General features: G+C 44.3%; 1 protein-coding gene across 1 annotated transcript in view; it reads left to right on the top strand.

Moving 5' to 3' along the window:
- The window catches only part of insrb (insulin receptor b), a gene marked incomplete at both ends in the record, with an annotated part of 102,381 nt that extends 87,131 nt beyond the window's left edge, over positions 1–15,250 (top strand). The window contains 19 exons of the mRNA XM_080001278.1: positions 3,099–3,238; positions 3,329–3,473; positions 4,035–4,249; positions 4,519–4,645; positions 4,765–5,015; positions 5,283–5,450; positions 5,641–5,839; positions 8,098–8,233; positions 8,826–8,979; positions 9,478–9,626; positions 10,779–10,935; positions 11,667–11,763; positions 12,311–12,378; positions 12,517–12,746; positions 12,876–12,986; positions 13,258–13,420; positions 13,727–13,856; positions 14,063–14,197; positions 14,896–15,250. Of these exons, the coding sequence (XP_079857404.1) occupies positions 3,099–3,238; positions 3,329–3,473; positions 4,035–4,249; positions 4,519–4,645; positions 4,765–5,015; positions 5,283–5,450; positions 5,641–5,839; positions 8,098–8,233; positions 8,826–8,979; positions 9,478–9,626; positions 10,779–10,935; positions 11,667–11,763; positions 12,311–12,378; positions 12,517–12,746; positions 12,876–12,986; positions 13,258–13,420; positions 13,727–13,856; positions 14,063–14,197; positions 14,896–15,250 (3,130 nt within the window). The remainder of the gene's footprint in view (positions 1–3,098; positions 3,239–3,328; positions 3,474–4,034; positions 4,250–4,518; positions 4,646–4,764; positions 5,016–5,282; positions 5,451–5,640; positions 5,840–8,097; positions 8,234–8,825; positions 8,980–9,477; positions 9,627–10,778; positions 10,936–11,666; positions 11,764–12,310; positions 12,379–12,516; positions 12,747–12,875; positions 12,987–13,257; positions 13,421–13,726; positions 13,857–14,062; positions 14,198–14,895) is intronic.
- Positions 15,251–18,924: the final 3,674 nt, after the last annotated feature.

Below are 18,924 nucleotides of genomic sequence, written 5' to 3'. Positions count from 1 at the left end.
CAATAGGAGCCTTTGTTCATTGGCCCCCGGGCTCCTGAGGCCGCTGTGAATGGGCGGCTGTTGGGGCAGTGGCCGTTTGATGCCACTGTCCCATCATTCCGGAGTTTTGAAAAGCCCTTACTGAACTCCTGCACCCCCTTCTCCTCCACCATCCCTCCTCCACCTGACCACCACCACCACCAGCCCCCAATCTGTTTTTCCAGAAAGTTGTTTTTCCAGTTTTCTTGTTCTTTTTGACGTCATCTTCTTGTTTTTCCCTCGTGGCGGGTGGAGCAGTTTGAGCTCTTTTTGCTTCACCCATCTCCTCATCCCTCCACTCCCCAAACCCTCCTCTCCTCCACCCACTAAGGGACAGGAATATGGGACATCATGACTTGATTTTAACTATTGTGATTCATTTAATAAAACTTATTTGACTGTAAATGTATTGCAAGTTTTGTTTACTTTTTCAATAATACACCATGATAAAACAATTGACTCTTTCTCCCAACAAAAGAGTCATAGTTCCCACTCAACCTTTCGATTCAGGTGTCACTGCAGCAAAACCAGTACATTTCAGGAAAGAGATAAGTAAGATTTAATAAATACAATGTAAACAGAGATTCAGTCGGTGTGATTATTATGAAATGTAAACAATACGATCGTGACACTGAAGAGAATCCATCGCTTGTATTTCTCTACTCATCCTCCACCCAGTCCTCCGCTCCTCCGTTTGTCCTCCACACACACAGTTGGAAAAGCGACAGCGAGACTGTCCAGAAAACATAGTTGCTCCTTTGAGGTATTTCGGGGGCGGGTGGGGGTGTTCCAGGCTTGATGGCTGGTAGCATCTCCCAAGCAGCAGCAGTAGCAGCAGCGGCAGCCTTGGAGTCTTATGTCTAAACCAGATCTGTGTGGTTAGGGATGTCAAGGCCCGGAATGGAATTAAAGAGAGGCATTATGGTCTTTCGAGAGAGCCCAAAAAGAAGAAAAGGGAAAGTACAGAATACAAATTTGTAAATGAAGCGACAGGTCCATTTTTCGTGTGCGTCCCTGTCCGCTCGCCCTGGCTTTTGTGAATGAAATCCTGAAAAGCAGCGCAACCAAGGCCACGTGGCGCTGTGTGTCTGTGTGTCTGTGTGTGTGTGTGTGTGTGTGTGTGTGTGTGTGTGTGTGTGTGTGTGTGTGTGTGTGTGTGTGTGTGTGTGTGTGTGTGTGTGTGTGTGTGTGTCCCACTGAGCATCAGTTGCCATCGGCAAGTGTGGTGGATGGGGTGGCTTGGGCAGCCACACCTGATGCTCGTTGGTTGGGCTAGCGAGCATCGGGTTTAGAAACCCCGTCCATGCGCTCATTCAAGATGGGAGCGCTCTGTCATGACATTTTCCATCTGCTCCTGGCTAATTCCATCTACCAATAAACTGGTTTTCACAACCCCCCGCCGTCTGTGTCTCTGTGCCTGAGGTCCCTGAGCACGCCACTTGGGTGGCGTGTGGTGGCTTCCAGGGCGTCTTCGGACGGCCCTTCTGTATCCCTTCCCTGTGCCGGATGCCCGCATTCTCCACCACAGTGGCAGTCTCACCACCGGCACAGAGACACAGCAAGTTGTGTGTGTGTGTGTGTGTGTGTGTGTGTGTGTGTGTATGTGTGTATGTGTGTATGTGTGTATGTGTGTGTGTGTGTGTGTGTGTGTGTGCGCGCGCAATGGGAGCAACAGCAATAATTGGAGATGAAAGTGCTCCCCCAACCGCCCAGTGTTCGAGAACAGAATGGGTTTAGATACAGAAGACAAATTACATAATGTTCTTACTACGAGCCTTTGGGTTAATTTCAGGACTTATCAAACATGGTTTCGCTTTCAAATTGTCTCCTGTGCAATTATACTTTTCCTTCACGGCAATTACCTAATTCCCAATACCTAATTGGGACTTTAAACTAACAAAATTGTGAGAGAGTGCATTATTCACAGAGCAGAACAACTGACGGGAGAACAGATTCAAATCGGAAAGGCTGTCGCAGTCCACACAGGCTTGTGTCTGTGTGTCGCGTCCATAAAGATCTGTCTTCCCACAGAAAGATTAAAGCCGCCTTGTTTCAAAAAAGCAGTCTTATTTCCCATCCCGATCCCATCCCACCCCAGTCTGTCACAGAGCATTCCAATCGCATTCCAGTCCATCCCACACCATTCCATTCCTGCGATATCTGAAGGCATAAAAAATCTGCTTGGTTATTTTGGTGGTTTTCTACTCTAAAGCACTCGGTTTGTTATTGACTAAATTTCGACTTGCCTCGCAATGTTGTGCTAGCTAGTGCCAGGTATGTGAGAAATGCATGTATGCAATGCCATGGGTCTAGAATTATTAATGGTTAGGTGGCATGGTTTTTCAAACTAGGCCTTATTAAATTGTTGGTTCAGGTCGTTTATAACTGTTCATAGCACAACCTCACTGAATGCTTTACGATTGAGAAGCTTACCACTCTGCTGCAGCTTCTCACAGTGCTTCAGTACATTTCAGATTCAAGAATATTTATTTGTCACATACAAGTACAGTGCAGAGAAATCATAAAAGGGCAAACTCCGAAAGTGGTGCAAAAAATAAGTAGGAAGAAAGAAATGTATGTGTGTGTGTGTGTGTGTGTGTGTGTGTGTGTGTGTGTGTGTGTGTGTGTGTGTGTGTGTGTGTGTGTGTGTGTGTGTGTGTGTGTGTGTGTGTGTGTGTGTGTGTGTGTGTATATATATATATATATATATATGTAATATTTAATTGATAAATATATAAAATAGAAGAAAAAAATATCCATAAGCAAAATATATATAATATCATATGTATATGCTGTTTGTACAGTGTGTGTGTGTACAATTTCCAACAGGGCAATGTTTCAAGAGAGAGTTGAAAAAAAATGTTAAGTCTCCTTTTCACAAAGGTATAAATGATCAGAACCAATATTTTAATAAGGCCGGCGTTGAAAATGTGTAAAAGTGTTTTGGCACTAGGTAGCTGAACAAGGTCAAGACCATTATTCCCACCGATGCAGTGTGTGGTGACCAGTGCTCTCTTTCTTTCTCTCTCTCTCTCTCTCTCTCTCTCTCTCTCTCTCTCACTCTCCTTCTTTGCCTCCAGGCTGAGCTGCTCCCCCTGTGCTGGTCTGTGTCCCAAGCTGTGTGAGGGGGACAAGACGGTGGACTCGGTGACCACGGCTCAGGCCCTCCGCGGCTGCACCGTGCTCCATGGAAACATGCTGATCAAGATCCGGGGAGGGAGTGAGTACCCTTGTCCAGCCATAGACCGTCTGTCTGCCCTGTGATATTTTCCTGTCTGTCTGACCGTCCGTCTCTCTGTTCCTCCTGCAGACAACATCGCTGCTGAGCTGGAGGCGAACCTGGGCCAGCTGGAGGAGATCACCGGCTCCCTGACCATCCGCAGAGCCTACGCCCTAGTCTCGCTCTCCTTCCTACGCAAGCTCCGCATCATCAGAGGAGAGCAGCTGGAGGGAGAGTAAGTCCTCTCTCATATAAACCGAGGCTCTCCTCCTTTCCTCTTTCCTCTTTTATTCTCTTCTTCACTCTGTTCTCCCTCACCTGCTCTTCTCTTCTCTCATCTCCCTTTTCCTTCTCTCTCCTCTACTTCTCTCTGGGTCTGTTTACTCTGTCACAAATTGTTTAACATCATTTTGATTGTTGGTTTAAATAGTTTTGTCATTGAATGAAAGTTATCAGATATGTTTTATAAAGGGATAATCCTTGTGAGTTCTGACCAAAGCAAAATTTCAGGAAACATTGGGACAAATACTGAACACCAAATATCGGTTTGCTTATTTATTTTCTACCATTGTATAAATTCAATCAATTTTGCTTTTGGTTTGTGCTTTACACTGAAATTCAATTACAAAATTACAAGATGATGAAAAGTTGTTGTGTGCAAAGTCACATCAGGTCACAATATTTGGAGATAACATCACAAATCATTTACAAAATGAACACATAGCGTTTTGATTAGGATTAAATCTTATTATACTTGTCTAATTCTTTATTCTCTTGTTTTTTTCTCTCCTGTCAGTATTTACTCTTTCTATGCGTTGGACAACCAGAACCTGCGGCAGCTGTGGGACTGGTCCAAGCACAACCTGACCATCCAGCGTGGACGGATGTTCTTCCACTACAACTCCAAGCTTTGCATGTCCGAGATCCGCAAGATGGAGGAGATGACAGGAACCAAGGAGCGCAACGTCAAGAACGACATCGCCGTCCGCACCAACGGAGATCAGGCTTCATGTAAGACATAAAACCCAATCCTAGGCTAGAGGGGTGGGGAAAAAGCTTTTTCAGAATTAGAATCTGTTTTTCGTTTTGTTCTTACGAAGAAAGAATTTGAATTGGCCCATTGGCCCCTGGTTGTGATGTGAATACAATTCTTAGAGAAATGTGTGTACAGTGAGATTTTTGCATGTTTCCCCACCTGATATAGCTTTTTATTTTTATTTTTCTATCACCTTTTCTACTTTTCTACCTCCACTGAACGCCGCCCCTGTGCCGCTGTTTAGGTGAGAACCAGCTGCTGAAGTTCACCTTGATCAAAACCCTGTCTGATAAGATCATGGTGCGGTGGGAGCCCTTCTGGCCTCAGGACTTCAGAGACCTGCTGGGCTTCATGGTGCTCTACAAGGAGGCGTAAGTAGCAAACATGGGTAGAGTTGTCGCAATTTTTACACAATGATGTGATCACAATTATTTGAAGCAATCAAAATCTTTTTCTGAAATTATCCTTTCTCCCTCCTATTGTGCACCAGGCCATACAGGAACGTGACAGAGTTTGACGGGCAGGACGCCTGCGGCTCCAACAGCTGGGTCATAGCTGACGTGGACCCACCGAGCCGCGCCACCGAAGGCAAGGAGCTGCCAGAGCCGGGTCACCTGATCCGACCGCTCAAGCCCTGGACGCAGTACGCCATCATGGTGAAGACCCAGCTCTCAGCCTCCGACGAGCACCAGGTCCACGGAGCCAAGAGCGAGATCATCTACGTCCGCACCAACGCCACCAGTGAGTAACCCAGCATCCAGTCTCCACAGCGGTTATAATGATATGATCAAGTTTGCAAAATAGCATAAAAACTTCATATTCATATTAACATATTTGACTATTATGGTTAAGAATCATTTGAGAAATATGCTTCATTATTACATTTTATCATTAAAAATGTATATTGCAATAATAATAAATATCTTTAAATATTATCATTATTCATAAAATAATGGTCATGAGATATTATACAAACGTGTTTGGTTTTTGTCCCCGCTCCACCCTCAGAGCCCTCGGTGCCTCTGGACCCCATCTCCTCCTCCAACTCCTCCTCCCAAATCATCTTGAAATGGAAGCTCCCCACCAGTCCCAACGGCAACATCACCCACTACAGGGTGATCTGCCGCAAGCAGTCCGAGGACAGCGACCTCTACAAGTTTGACTACTGCCTGCAAGGTCAGCGAGCTTCACCATCCGAAATCTGACTGATCTCATTTTGTTAGAGTTTGGTGGTTTCTTTGTAGTTGATTCAGTTTAGTTTTTTTTATTTTCATTCTCAATTTGAAGAATGAGTTTGTTTTTTTTCCCGTCTGCTCTCTCCATTTTCCTCTTATGACTTCCCGCCACTCGGGGGCCATGCTCTCAGGGGTGAAGCTGCCGTCTCGCACCCCCACCCACCCGGGCAGCGAGGACGAGCAGAAGTGGAACCAGACGGACGAGCCTCTGTCCGGGGGCAAGTGCTGTGCCTGCCCTAAGACGGAGAAGGAGCTGAAGAAGGAGCAGGAGGAGACAGAGTACCGCAAGACCTTTGAGAACTACCTCCACAACGAGGTTTTTGAGATCCGGTAAGCAGTGTAGCAACAATTCCAAGTTTTCCGGATGTTTTCCACCATGTTACGTTCCTCGCAAAAGTCTGACAGAACAGACGGCCAATGGTCCAACAACGATTTTTACTTTTTACTTTTAGATAAATGCTCATGCCATCAAAGAGTGGAAAGTGCTCTTTGCGACGAGAGGTAGTCGGAAATGCTAATGCTTAGCAAAACTCCTCTTAAGGGCTTTCAGGGTGAGCTCGGGCCTGCATTAAGTTGGACAGTACGATGACGGCGTTGTGGTGTAAACAGTTCTGCTCACTTTCAGCTCAATGAATGCAACAAGTGTTTTTAACAAATTATTCATCTCTTTTTACATATTGTTTTCTATATCACTTGGCAACACACTTTACGGATCACAAGTTAAAAGGTAACAACTTTGCCAATGAGGATGAGATTGTTTTGAACTCTGCTCATGTGAAATGATTCAATTTGAAACATACGTATGTGAAATAGCATCGAAAGCTGTTGTTCCGCAAACTCAAAAGTTCCAAACCAGAAACCGGCAGAAACTTCTCTCAGTGACGCTCTCTTGGTCTAAATCAAATTACATTCATCGTTATTAGTCAAACCAACAGTACATCATAGTAATCGTCAGCAAAGTCTTCAATAAAATGTTGTCTCGGATGTGGAGGAACGAGTCGTCTGAGTGTCTATGGCAGGGCAGGGATAGAAGATACCACGGGAGGCGATCACAGAGAGATCAGCAAGGGCCCTAAGCCCTAGGGGACACCATTGTTTACAGTGTATGGTCTGGACAGAGATCCTCTCCATCAGACCTGCTACAAGCCATTAGCCGAAGAGGAAGCAAAACAAGAGAGTACAGGTCCTTTACGTCATTGTCTTCCTCTACTGTCGTTTTGTTTCTTTTTGTTCGTCCAGATGTTTACGTAGCTTTCCCCGAATTAAATACTTTTCTATGAAACATTTCCTATCAAGGAGGCCACAAGGAGAGGCCAGGCTGGAACAACTGTGTTGTTCAACTCTGTTTGTGGCAGAGCAATAGGAGCTCAGCGCTCCAAACAGCAGGACTGAAGCCCCCCCCGTCCTTCTAGACTGTACGACTGTACGCGTACAGTCTAGAAGGACGGAGGGGGATTCACCCACCACCACCAGGCTGTGATATTAACTATGATGTGTGTTTGACAGTGGCCCCATGCCAACTCTTATCCAGCCACCCTTATGTGTGTGCGTCTCATTCTTTGAGTATTTTTCTGTCCTAGGCAATAGCCGCCTCCTACTCTCAACCCCCTGCAGTATTCCCCGACAGTACAAAAACAGGGCACCTCAAACACACACACACACACACACACACACACACACAAACACACAAACACACACTATGTCTCACTGGAGCGATTACTGTGCCCATTATCATCCATGTCAGTTAAGGGGGTAGTCATGCAGACTGCCAGCCTACCATTTACACACACACACACACACACACACACACACACACACACACACACACACACACACACACACACCTCAGCTGGGTTTTGATCCCATGCTGAAGTGTAAGGCAATGTCACCCCCATACAGTGCAGCAAACAAGCACGTTGTCCTACCAGTACACTCTGTTCCCACACACACATAACTAGAAGAACTTGGTGTGCTCTCTGAAATTATAGTACCTTCACTTGGTGGAATCTAATTGTTGTAATCAGAAATGTCTTAACTTCAGTCTCGTGGAGAACATTTGCTGTTCAATCAAACTGCGTAGCCCAACAACTAAGAAACCTAGAGTACTGTTTTTTCTTTCTATTTCTCCCACTAAGCAGCGATTTTACTATGTACTGCAAAATCCTACTCCATTTGACTCTTTTTAATTATTAAACTAATGCCCACTAAAAAGCACTGCAGTACTTTTTATGGCCTGCAGTGTAGTCCTTAGTGCCACCCAGTGGTAACATTTTGAGCAGCCGTGACAAGTCAGCAGGTGCAGTGTTGTTTAAATGTCAGTCTACTTGCAAGGGGAGAAGAAACTATGACCTTGAATGTGTGTGTAAGATTCAGAACTAGATCTGCTCAATTGTGCACCATGCTGGATGTACAGAATATGGAGGCTTCCATAACGCACAGATAACACTGACAGATATTGACCCCCGATGGGTTGATCCAGCTCGGTTTAGGGCAATTCAAGTAATGTATTTCTCTCTTCTCCTGCCAGTGTCGACTGTTGACATTTGTGCTTTTGCGGTTTGCTAACTCCCTTTGCTTCCTCTCCCTAGGCGATCTCGCCGTCGTCGATCTGTTGGCGTGGCCAACGCCACCCAGATGCTCCCCAACTTTCTGACTACACCTCCCAGCCTGCCCAACGGCTCAAGCACACCCAGCCCTGAGGACAAGGAAGGGGAAGGAGCTAAGGTTTCAGCCACTTAATTTATATTCAACACGTGTTGTTGATACATTTAGAGCGTCTTCCTTTCCCCCTTCAAAGGTTGTGCAAGTAAGATTAGCACAATACTGCCAACCACTGGCAGCCAATATGAACTTCAACAACACCTGATAAAATTTGTCTTCAGCTGCACTCATCTTTGCTTTCCACTCACTGTGCTCCTTGTGGTTTGAGTTTCAGTGACATTTTTTTTATTGATGTGAAATTTTTACTGATACAGCCTTTAAAGAACTGTTCTGGGAATTATGCCAACTTTCCTGCTGTGGAAATTGTAGAGATTTAGACAGTACTTCTCCAGTCTGGGAAGAAACATGGAAAGTAGGGGACTTAATCACTTTCAGAGTTATTTCCTTTTTCCCTTAAAATGAGTCCACTCAGAGAATTTGCCTTGTCTTATGGTCAGACTTACTAGGTACTTTTCATCACTTTCAGTAATGCATTCACTACTCAATGTAATTGTTTCACTCAGTAGACGGGGGAACCTTTGTGGCCTTCTATCTGTTTGCCTTTCAACCGGTTTGTTTTCTCTGATATGACCGGAACTCCTCCACTTCTCTTCAGGTGGAGCTGAAGGTTTTCTCTAAGGAGTCGACGGTCATCTCCAATCTGCACCATTTCACCAGCTACAAGATTGAGATCCTGGCCTGCAACCACCCTACCGACACCACTCGCTGTAGCATGGCCACCTATGTCAGCGCCCGCACCATGCCTGAGGGTACGTGCAGCAGCAAAATAAGTCTAATCCTTATACTTGGACTTGTGCAGGTTCTCGTACATACTGTACATTCAAAGACAGTTAAAAACTAGGTGAAGATAGGTTACTTTAGTCTATATCCAGCATTTTTGATTACAGTGGTGCCAAAATAGCTGAATAGGTGTTTGTAATTGTAAGTGGCTTGTTTGTTAATTTATAGTAGAAAAATGTCCTTTCATTTATCAAACTTTTGAATTGTGATTGTTTTGACATATTTTCTAATTTGATATTGCCTATTTCTCGAAGAAAAAAAAGTCTGAGTCTGGTTTCGTGATAATATTTGCAACTATTTCCCTCACTTTCCAATTATTGTGTCGAAAGTACAAATGACCACCCATCAACTACTCTACTATAAAAACAATTGACTCTTCTGACATGCGCATTTTCCATCCTGCTGTTCCAGTTTAACATTCTTTACATTACCAGTAACTTTGTACAATACTCTATTTTCCCTTACAGAAAAGGCCGACGACATCCCCGGCCCCGTGACCCATGAGATGCTCCCGGATGAGCCCAACTCAGTGTTCATTAAGTGGCAGGCTCCTCGTTCGCCCAATGGCCTGATCATCCTCTACGAGCTATTCTACAGGAAGGTCGGAGATCAGGAGGTAAGTGGCCACGAAGAACTGAAGAACTGAGGGAGGGAGGTAGGGATGGAGGACGAGGACTAGTTGAGGCCTCCACAGACTGTGTGGCTCATTCTATGACGATGAAACGTCCTATGCTTATATTAGGAGTTGTACTCTCTTACCATCTCAGAATCTGACGTTACATTGGAAGAGACCTTCTCAGGAAGAACAAAGCACCTGGATTCATCATCTTGGCGGAACATCTTGGGGTAATGAGGGAGGTGGAGGGAAGCGATGCAGAAGGGAGATAAGACAGGGAGATGGGGAGGGATGGAGGTTTGGAGATGGGTGTAGGGAGATGGAAAGGAGATGAAGTGTTTATAATTACACTTGGGGAGAGGAGGAACAGACAGGGATTACTCTGAATCCAAGAGTTCTGGTCTGTTTCCCTCTATGAACACAAGAACAAAGGAAACATTTGTTTACAGGCGATTGCCGCTCATGTGTGTGAATGTGTGTGTGTGAGACTCTGTTGTTTAGTTGTTTAATTTGTATTCATCTCTCATTGCTATTCATTGCTGCACCGCCTGACCCTCGGAACCAGTAGCAGCTCTGTTACCATAGCAACGGAGGCAGGAACGCAGCGTAGAATGCAGTGGCGGAGATGGACTGGTGTCTCAAATGACACCTCCGGTGCTCTGTACAACGCCGCACACACCGGACTAGTGAAATGTCCCACTGCACATATGGAGTCAGTCTCAGAGTTTCCAAGTATTCAAAGTACAGGAGAGGCAAAAGAAGCAAGATCTCACCAACGTAGAAAAATTCAATTCTGCTTCACGAATACTGGAAAAAGACCTTTCAAATACTATTTATGTAAAGTATTTAGTACCTTGTTGATGCAAATATTTTGGTAATTTTGGCATCTTTCATCTTTCATCTTTCAAGAAGCTTTGGTGAAAAAAAAAGGAGGGCAGATCTACCCATTAATAATCAGAAAGATTATTAATAGGTAGATCTATAGAACTATAGAACTAAATTTCCTTTGGGAAGTTGCATTGCCAGGGTACTGGTATCTGCCACAGAAAGGTAATTAGTTATTCATTCGTTCACTTTGCTTACGTGTGTGTGTGTGTGTGTGTGTGTGTGTGTGTGTGTGTGTGTGTGTGTGTGTGTGTGTGTGTTTTCTAGGTTCACACGACATGCGTGTCACGGCCGGCCTACATCAAGTTAGGAGGCACCAAGTTGAGACGGGTTCATCCTGGAAACTACAGCGTGAGGATCCGTGCCACCTCCCTGGCAGGAAACGGATCCTTCACAGACTCCACCTACTTCTTCATGCCCGACAGTAAGACTTGGCACCGTGTCTGAAATTATGTTCAACAACTGGTTACACCAACACTAACCCTCACCACAGATGAAACCCAACAAAAAAAAAAAATGAATACAAGCCGTGTGGGCGAAACAAGTATGTATGTATTCTAAAATCGGTATGACAAAAAGTGTTTCAAGCAAGGGAAACCATATCAGTTTTGTTACTTTGAAAAGATGTCACTGCTAGAAGTCAAGGAAAGTCTTAAAAACAGAAAACAGGGAGTGAATTATTCCTCCTTCCATTTATTAACATCAAAACGTCTATGAAGGGAATATCATTTAAAAATCAAAACAGACATATTATTGTGGTTGATCGCTGTGGGGCACTCTAGGGGGTGTGGCCAAGCCGCCACGGCAAACAGGCAGAGACGCGGACTGAACCCAGCACCGTCGTGACTCAGCGTGGTCCCGGTGGTGCTGGGTTCGGTCCGCATCTTTGCCACGCACCCGTCCCTACTGCGGGGAAAAACAGAGGCTAAATTACTTCCTGATCTGGGATTGGACGAGTCAGCGGAGCCCCTCTGTTGAATCGGCCAATCCCCAGCAGCCGAGCGGCCCAGGGATGAGAGCCTACGGTGGCGGCTTGACCCCGCCCCCTTGTCCCGCCACAATCGCGCCATTCATTTTGTTAATTTCTCGCTATGCTATCATCTCATCACCCATAATTCTGACGTCACTGACAAATGGCTCCTGTGCTTTTTGCAGAGGACAGCGGTGTGTTGAAGATTGTGATCGGTCCGGTCATCTGCTTCATCCTGCTGCTCTGTGTGGGAGGAGGAGTCTTCATGATCTTCAAGAAAAAGTTAGTGACCTGCAACTCAAAATGCTGATTAGGCCATAGAGTATCAGGAGAGGGAGAGAATAGGGGATTGTGCTGAGCAATATTGTTTAATAAAAACAGAGCCTGAACTTTCTCAACCTATTAAAAGCTTTGGATTGTTCAGCCTCAATCTCAACTGAATGGCTGGTAAAATAAACAGGACAGCTGCTTGAACTGCTTTGAACTTTATTTAACTTTACTTATTTAAAAATGTCTTTAAATGTATATTTATTTTGGTAAATGTTGAAATTATACAACATATTCTTACATTTTTTAAATATCAACATTTTATTGTAAATTTTGGTTTAAAAATGAACATTTTAATACATGTTTTGCATATTTTGTTAAAAATATTTGTATATGCAAGATTTTTTTGTAGTTTTTTTTTTTCTTACCTACTCTCTCCTTTTCTGTCATGCCTGCATTGCTTGGATTTGCGCAAAGATTAAGCATTAACCATTTAATCAATAAAACTTTCAACTTCAGGCAAAATGATTCAGACTAAACATGTGATTGTGTTTGGATGTAGACAAACTGAAGGCCCCACCGGACCCCTGATCGCTTCCTCCAACCCCGAGTACATCAGTGCCAACGATGGTAAGCCGATAACACTGTCAGCATTTCGAATTGAGGGGTAATTTTGTGAACTTCATCGGTAAAAGGTCAAAACTGACATTAAATAGTAAATTCCTAGTGAATTAATAGTAAACCTTATTGTGTCTTTACCGTGTGCAGTGTACGTGCCAGATGAGTGGGAGGTTCCCCGGGAGAAGATCGCGATCCTCCGGGAGCTTGGGCAGGGCTCCTTCGGCATGGTTTACGAGGGCCAGGCCAAGGACATCATCAAGGGGGAACTGGAGACGCGCGTCGCCGTGAAGACGGTCAACGAGTCTGCGAGTCTGAGGGAGAGGATTGAGTTCCTGAACGAAGCCTCCGTCATGAAGGCGTTCAGCTGCCACCACGTGGTACGATCCACACCCGGCCGCTATTTCAGCTGGCCATAATCATTAGATTGCGTAATTATATCCCAGGTTCTGCCAAATGTTGGGGGGATTTCAAATGATTCCAACGAATTGGATGTGTATATATTTTAGGTCCGTCTGCTGGGCGTGGTCTCCAAAGGCCAGCCCACGCTGGTGGTGATGGAGCTGATGACACACGGAGACCTGAAGAGCTACCTGCGCTGCCTGCGGCCCGACTCCGAGGTACGACCCAGTTCACTCCAAAACAAAGCTTTTTATTTGTCAATGAACAGTAACGATTTACCAACAAAAAAGGACATTTTTGGGTACTACAAAAAACACATATTATGAACTATGCCAACAAAAACAAAGTGAAACCCAATTATTCCTGGAATGCAGGAAGTTAACTTGGCATTCGAGACTCTGTCCTCCTCTCTCTCCCATCATAAGATTTACAAACGACGGGGAGAATAACTGAGTGTTTCCTCTTTTTTTTATTTTTGTATTTTTAAAGAACAACCCGACGGGCCGTCCTCCCCCAACGCTAAAGGAGATGATTCAGATGGCGGCGGAAATAGCGGACGGCATGGCCTACCTCAACGCCAAGAAGTTTGTCCACAGAGACCTGGCAGCGAGGAACTGCATGGTGGGCGAAGACTTCACCGTCAAGATCGGAGGTACGTTTTTTTGCTTTTACATTTCTTTATTTTCATTTTGCCTTTCTAATGCCAGTTTTGTTGTTCTGAAAATGTTATTAATATGAGAGTTGTACGAAAGATTTGACAAAGAATATATAAGATTTATCTTAAACATTACTGACAAAAAGTGAAACTCTTAAAATGCTAAATTAAATGATATAAAATATATTTCACCTTCATTAGTGAGTTTTTTTTTTTGAAAAACAAAATAAAATAAAAATAAGGGGAAGAATTCTCATTCTCTCATTCTCACTCCACCTCTACCCCCCCCAACCCCCCATCCAGACTTTGGAATGACCCGGGACATCTATGAGACAGACTACTACCGTAAGGGCGGTAAAGGTCTGCTGCCTGTCCGCTGGATGGCTCCAGAGTCTCTGAAGGACGGAGTGTTTACCGCTCACTCTGACTGCTGGTAAGAAAAACGCTAAATGTAACTCTCTGATACCAGCAGACACTGTGTAGTAAGCACCATTAAACCTATCATTTATTATTTATTATTTAGTTTATTTATTATTTTCTTTTTTTTTTTACTTCTGTCAGAAACAAAATACTTTTAGAGTTTCATATACAAATACTTTGATATTACACTTACGCCTATTCTGTGTGTGTCGTCCCCAGGTCCTTTGGCGTGGTGCTGTGGGAGATCAGCACGCTAGCAGAACAGCCCTACCAGGGTCTGTCCAACGAGCAGGTCCTCAAGTTCGTGATGGACGGAGGATACCTGGACCGCCCCGAGAACTGCCCCGAGAGGCTGTGAGTAAAAAAACATGGAGGAACACAAGCATATGTTTAACACACTATAGATAAACTACATAGTTAAGGCGAGTCTTAAGACTTGAGTAGCGGACCTAAAGCACCTTTTATACACAACATGCAACTTAATATTCAAGAGGTTTATTTGTCAGATACATATACAAACGTTCATACATTTATGCAGTGAAATGTCTTTGCAACGCACCCGGAGATTATGCAAAATAGTTACTAAACCGGACATAAAAGCTAACCTAATTCCTACCTAGCTAACTAACTGATAATAACTGATTCCTGAAACGTAATGCAGTAAGTGAATAGAGTGATATGAATAAAATAAAATAGAAATAAAATAAGGCTTAAAAAGATAATACAAAGTGGGGGTACAAAATAGAAGGGAATAGAGTTATATATGTGGGATAGGCTTTTGGTATATACAGATAATTTCATTGTGCAATAAAGTGCATGTGAATAAAGTGATTATGTAGTTATACATTAATAGAAGTCAATTAAATATGGTATATAAGGCCATTTGATTGTCGTTTTTCTCTTTTGTTTTGTAATTAACTTAGAGAATCATGTTTGCATGGGAATCCCAATGTTCCCTTCCCCGCTCCCATTCTCATCCATCCATCCATCCATCAATCCTGCTTAAACATTTAATCTCTCTCGCATTCTCCCTCTCTCCCCCCGTCTTCCAGGCACAACCTGATGCAGATGTGCTGGCAGTACAACCCCAAGATGCGTCCCATGTTCCATGAGATCATCGAGATGCTGCGGGAGGACCTGCACCCGTCCTTCCAGGAGGTGTCCTTCTTCTACAGCGAGGAGAACAAGGTCCCCGAGGCCGAGGACTTCGACCTGGACCTGGACAACATGGAGAGCATCCCTCTGGACCCGTCCTCCTACTCCCACCGGGAGGAGAGCCTGGGCAGGGACAGCGGGCCCTCGGTGGCCCTCAGGGGGAACTATGAGGAGCATGTGCCCTACACACACATGAACGGTGGCAAGAAAAATGGACGAATCTTGTCGTTGCCCAGATCCAGCCCTTCCTAACATTTCCTGCTTCCTAGATTAACTCATTTAACACCCCCCCCCCCCCCCCCCAAAAAAAAGACCTGCCTTCTCAACCTCCATTCCCTTCTAGTCCATATTCTTCATCCCTTTCTTAATTTCTCTCGTTTTTACTTTCTCTTTTCCTTCCTCTGACCTATTATTCTTGTAGAAGAAAAAAAAAAACTGAAACAGATCTCAGGACTTTTCATTTTCTTCCTCATAGCTGCCAAGCACAGGCCGGCGAGGGATGCATACACGGTGTAAAAACACTAGTTTTTTTTTATTTTTTATTTTTTATTTTTATTTTTTTAACTTTATCCACATCGCATTGGACTTTCTATTTACCTTAAGATGGAATCTGTCATTTTTCACTATTGCCAAGTTTCCTGGACTGATTGCGACGGAAGCAAAGAAAAATGGAAACAAGAAACAAACTGTGAACACAACAAACCTTAGACGACTAGAAGGCTGCTTACGCTCCTCTCCTCCTTCCCTCTCCAAGTGAAATCTTTTACTCAGATCGTGGCCTTTTTAAACGTGGCCTATAAGCGAAGAGAAGTGTCTATCTGCTCTTGTACTTATTTCCTTTGAACAATGACTTAATCAGTTTGGAACTGTTTAGAGACTCGGATCCTAGAACAAAACATCTATTTGTAGAGGATTTTTTTTTTCTCCTTTTTTTTTTTAATGTTTTTGTTTGTTTGTTTGTTTTTCAGTTCTGCAGAATTCCAAACTACACACAGATTGATTGGGTGTTTGGTGACGAGTTTTAATTTATTCGCTTTTTTTTTTATCCTCTTTCTCTCTAACGCTCTCTGTCTCTCTTGACTTTTTACTTTCTGAGTTTTTATTTCTCTGTCCTCACAATATGGCTGAAGGATATTTAAACAGTTATGGATTGGACAAAAGAGTTCCTCAGACTGACCAATAGCTGCTGCTTTGATATATTTTAGTGGGTATAGAAATATATATATATAATATATAGTATATATGGAATATTGGTATTTATGTATCAATATTTTATATATAATATATGAAATATTGATGTTTGTGTATATAGTTCATATTTGTAATATTTTTCATCAGAAGCTTTGCTGGTTAAAATGTTTGTTCGTCTGGAATTTTCCCTCTGTGGGTTTTATTTTATTTTTGCTTGTTTTCTTACTTTTCTAGCCCCAGAAAACACACTACCGTACTGCGCTCTCTGTATGTCTGAGCTGTCGGCCCTTCTTCTGGTGCATTGTTCAGCTGGATAGGCATCGTGGAAAGACCCAAGATGCGTTTTTTTTTTTTCTCTTCTTTTTTTTCTAAGAGGCTACCTTGCAAAAAAAAACAAAAAAAAAAAACAAAACAAAAAAAAAAAAACAACTTAAGAACCAAAAAAGCTTTATAGGAGGGGAATGAGGTCTTTCTAGGTCAAAGTGTACGTTGTGTCTTCTGTCTGATCGAGCTGAAGGTCTCGTGTGTCGTTCTGTTCCGTGTTTGTGGCATTTAAGTGATTGTGTGGATTAGCGTGTGTGTTGGTGTTTATCAGCGGTGAGGTGAGGGGGTCATTTGAGAGCTCGTCCTGGCCCAGTGATTGTACCTCCTCGTCAGTAGCCCTTGTCGGTGCTGATTCAGTTTGGGCCAAGTGGAAATATCAACTCTGCTGGCCAAACACATGCAAAGCAGATGAAAAAAAAAACAAAACAATTGATTCCTGCCCCGGACAGTCAGCTTTTCTTTTAGTGCCTACAGCCCTTAAGATCCACTAGAACAGCAGTAGCATCCCCCATCAGTGTCGCCAGGACACCACACACGCCTCCTAAAAACACACACAGGCACATTTTGTCCATCTGGAACCCCCATTGACTCCTCCACCCTCCATTAGTGCCGCCCTAACGATTCCCGTCGGCCGCTGAGCTCAGAAACAGGCTGGTGGAATTTTCCATGTCCTCTGGTTTGACGGCAAAGTCGGAAAGTTCTGACGGCTTTCAGAGTCCACAGCAGGCGGCGGCGAGAGGGGCGGTCGGACTTTGTGATCGTTAATCCTATTATTCTGCCTCCTATCACATGCGGCGCGGTGGTCAGCCTCGGGTCCGACATTCCAGGATTTAGTCAGAACCGCTAGTTCCATTACCCTCCACCTGTTTTGCAAAAGCTAAGGACGCCGCACAACACTCCAGCTGGGACAGACACGTCCGAAAACACCACAGGCGTTGTTTCTCAAATTGGTACAGCTACAGATACTCTGGCAGACGTGTTTTCCCCAAACAGCTCTTGGCTGGAAGTTTGACGTTGGGAATCCTCTGCGTCGTCCTCGTTTAAATCATTTTAATGTACTCCAGGAAACGCGCGTTCATCATCCAAGGTCGCCAACCCATTGATCATCCCTTCGCTCCTTTCCCTCTCTCAGCACCGTCGGCAAGGGTCATCCGCATGAGCTGGAGGAAGCCGCGGTCACGAGAAGTTCCGCTCTGTACCGTGGAACGATGTCCTGTCCAGCCAATCAGCATTCAGCACTTAGAAGCAGAGCCAAAGTGTTAGCGGCTTTTCACGTCAACGACATGGAACCCAGCAGAACTGGAGACCGATGTCTCTATCCTCTAACCAGTGCCTTCTGAAACCCAGCGCCACGTCCAAGCTACGATATCACACACACACGCACGCACGCATGCACGCACGCGCCTCAGTCCTCCATGTGTCGTTGGGAGAGGGATGGAGGCGGTAGCTACATCTCTAGTATATTGTTTTTATTTCGGCACAACGTTCTGTTCTTGGGGAAAGGGGTTTAGTGAGTGGGAGCTTTGGTCAGCTCGCGGAGGGTGTACATGTACAGAGGCATTAGTGGCCATTCAGCCACTGTTGTAGTTTAACCCACCGTGGTAAAGTTATGGTTTATGCCACAGCGCCCTCGTTAAGAAGTCCTAAGGTACTGCGATCCCGGGATTTGTTCTCTGTAAATATTCGCTGATGGAATGGTTTTAGGGGAAGAGAAAGAAATCTGCTTGGCCCTCTGTGGTCGGGTTGTACATGATCTGAGCAGGTGGACATCTTATCCTGACCTTCGACCTTCTCGGTTTCTCGTGTTGTGGCAGTGTGTACACGCATATGCAATTTTTAATTCAGATGGTGCCCATATCTTTGAAATACCAGATATCTTTATTTATTTTATTATGATTGTGAACCCTCATTTTCATTGTATGAGAAGAAGAACCCAGCTAGAATTTTAAGCAAGTGATTTTTAAGGTGTCATTTGTGCAGCGATCGAAAAGTCTAGTTTTGTTATTGTACAGGTGGAGTAGCTAGTGGACGAGTAGAAGTGCTAGTTAGTGAGTAGTCGTCATCGTTTTATTTGTCTTTTGGCCGGAGTCTACCTCAGTGCGTACGGAGAAATCGTTGTAAAGAGCCTAAACTATCCCCCTCCAGACTCTAAATCCCTTCATTTCAAGTTGATATACAATACCAAAACCCCCCCGGATTCCTTTCCCCTACGTTGAATACTAACTCTTCCCAAATCCTTTCCCCATGTTTCTTTGATTTCCTGCTTTCTCCCTATTCCTACCGTGTCCCCGTGTGGAAGCACTCCTTTTCCCGGAGATTTTTACAAAGACCACTGCCGTTTGTTCACTTTATTTGGGGCGGGGTGGGGGGCACCCGCCTGAAATTCTTAATCGTTTATCAGATATCAAATT

The sequence above is a fragment of the Zeus faber genome (genome assembly GCF_960531495.2).
Source record: "Zeus faber genome assembly, chromosome: 1".
NCBI classification, from domain to species: Eukaryota; Metazoa; Chordata; class Actinopteri; order Zeiformes; family Zeidae; genus Zeus; species Zeus faber.
The sequence above is the reverse complement of the archived record's forward strand: the minus strand, read 5'-3'. Positions and strand labels throughout refer to the sequence as shown.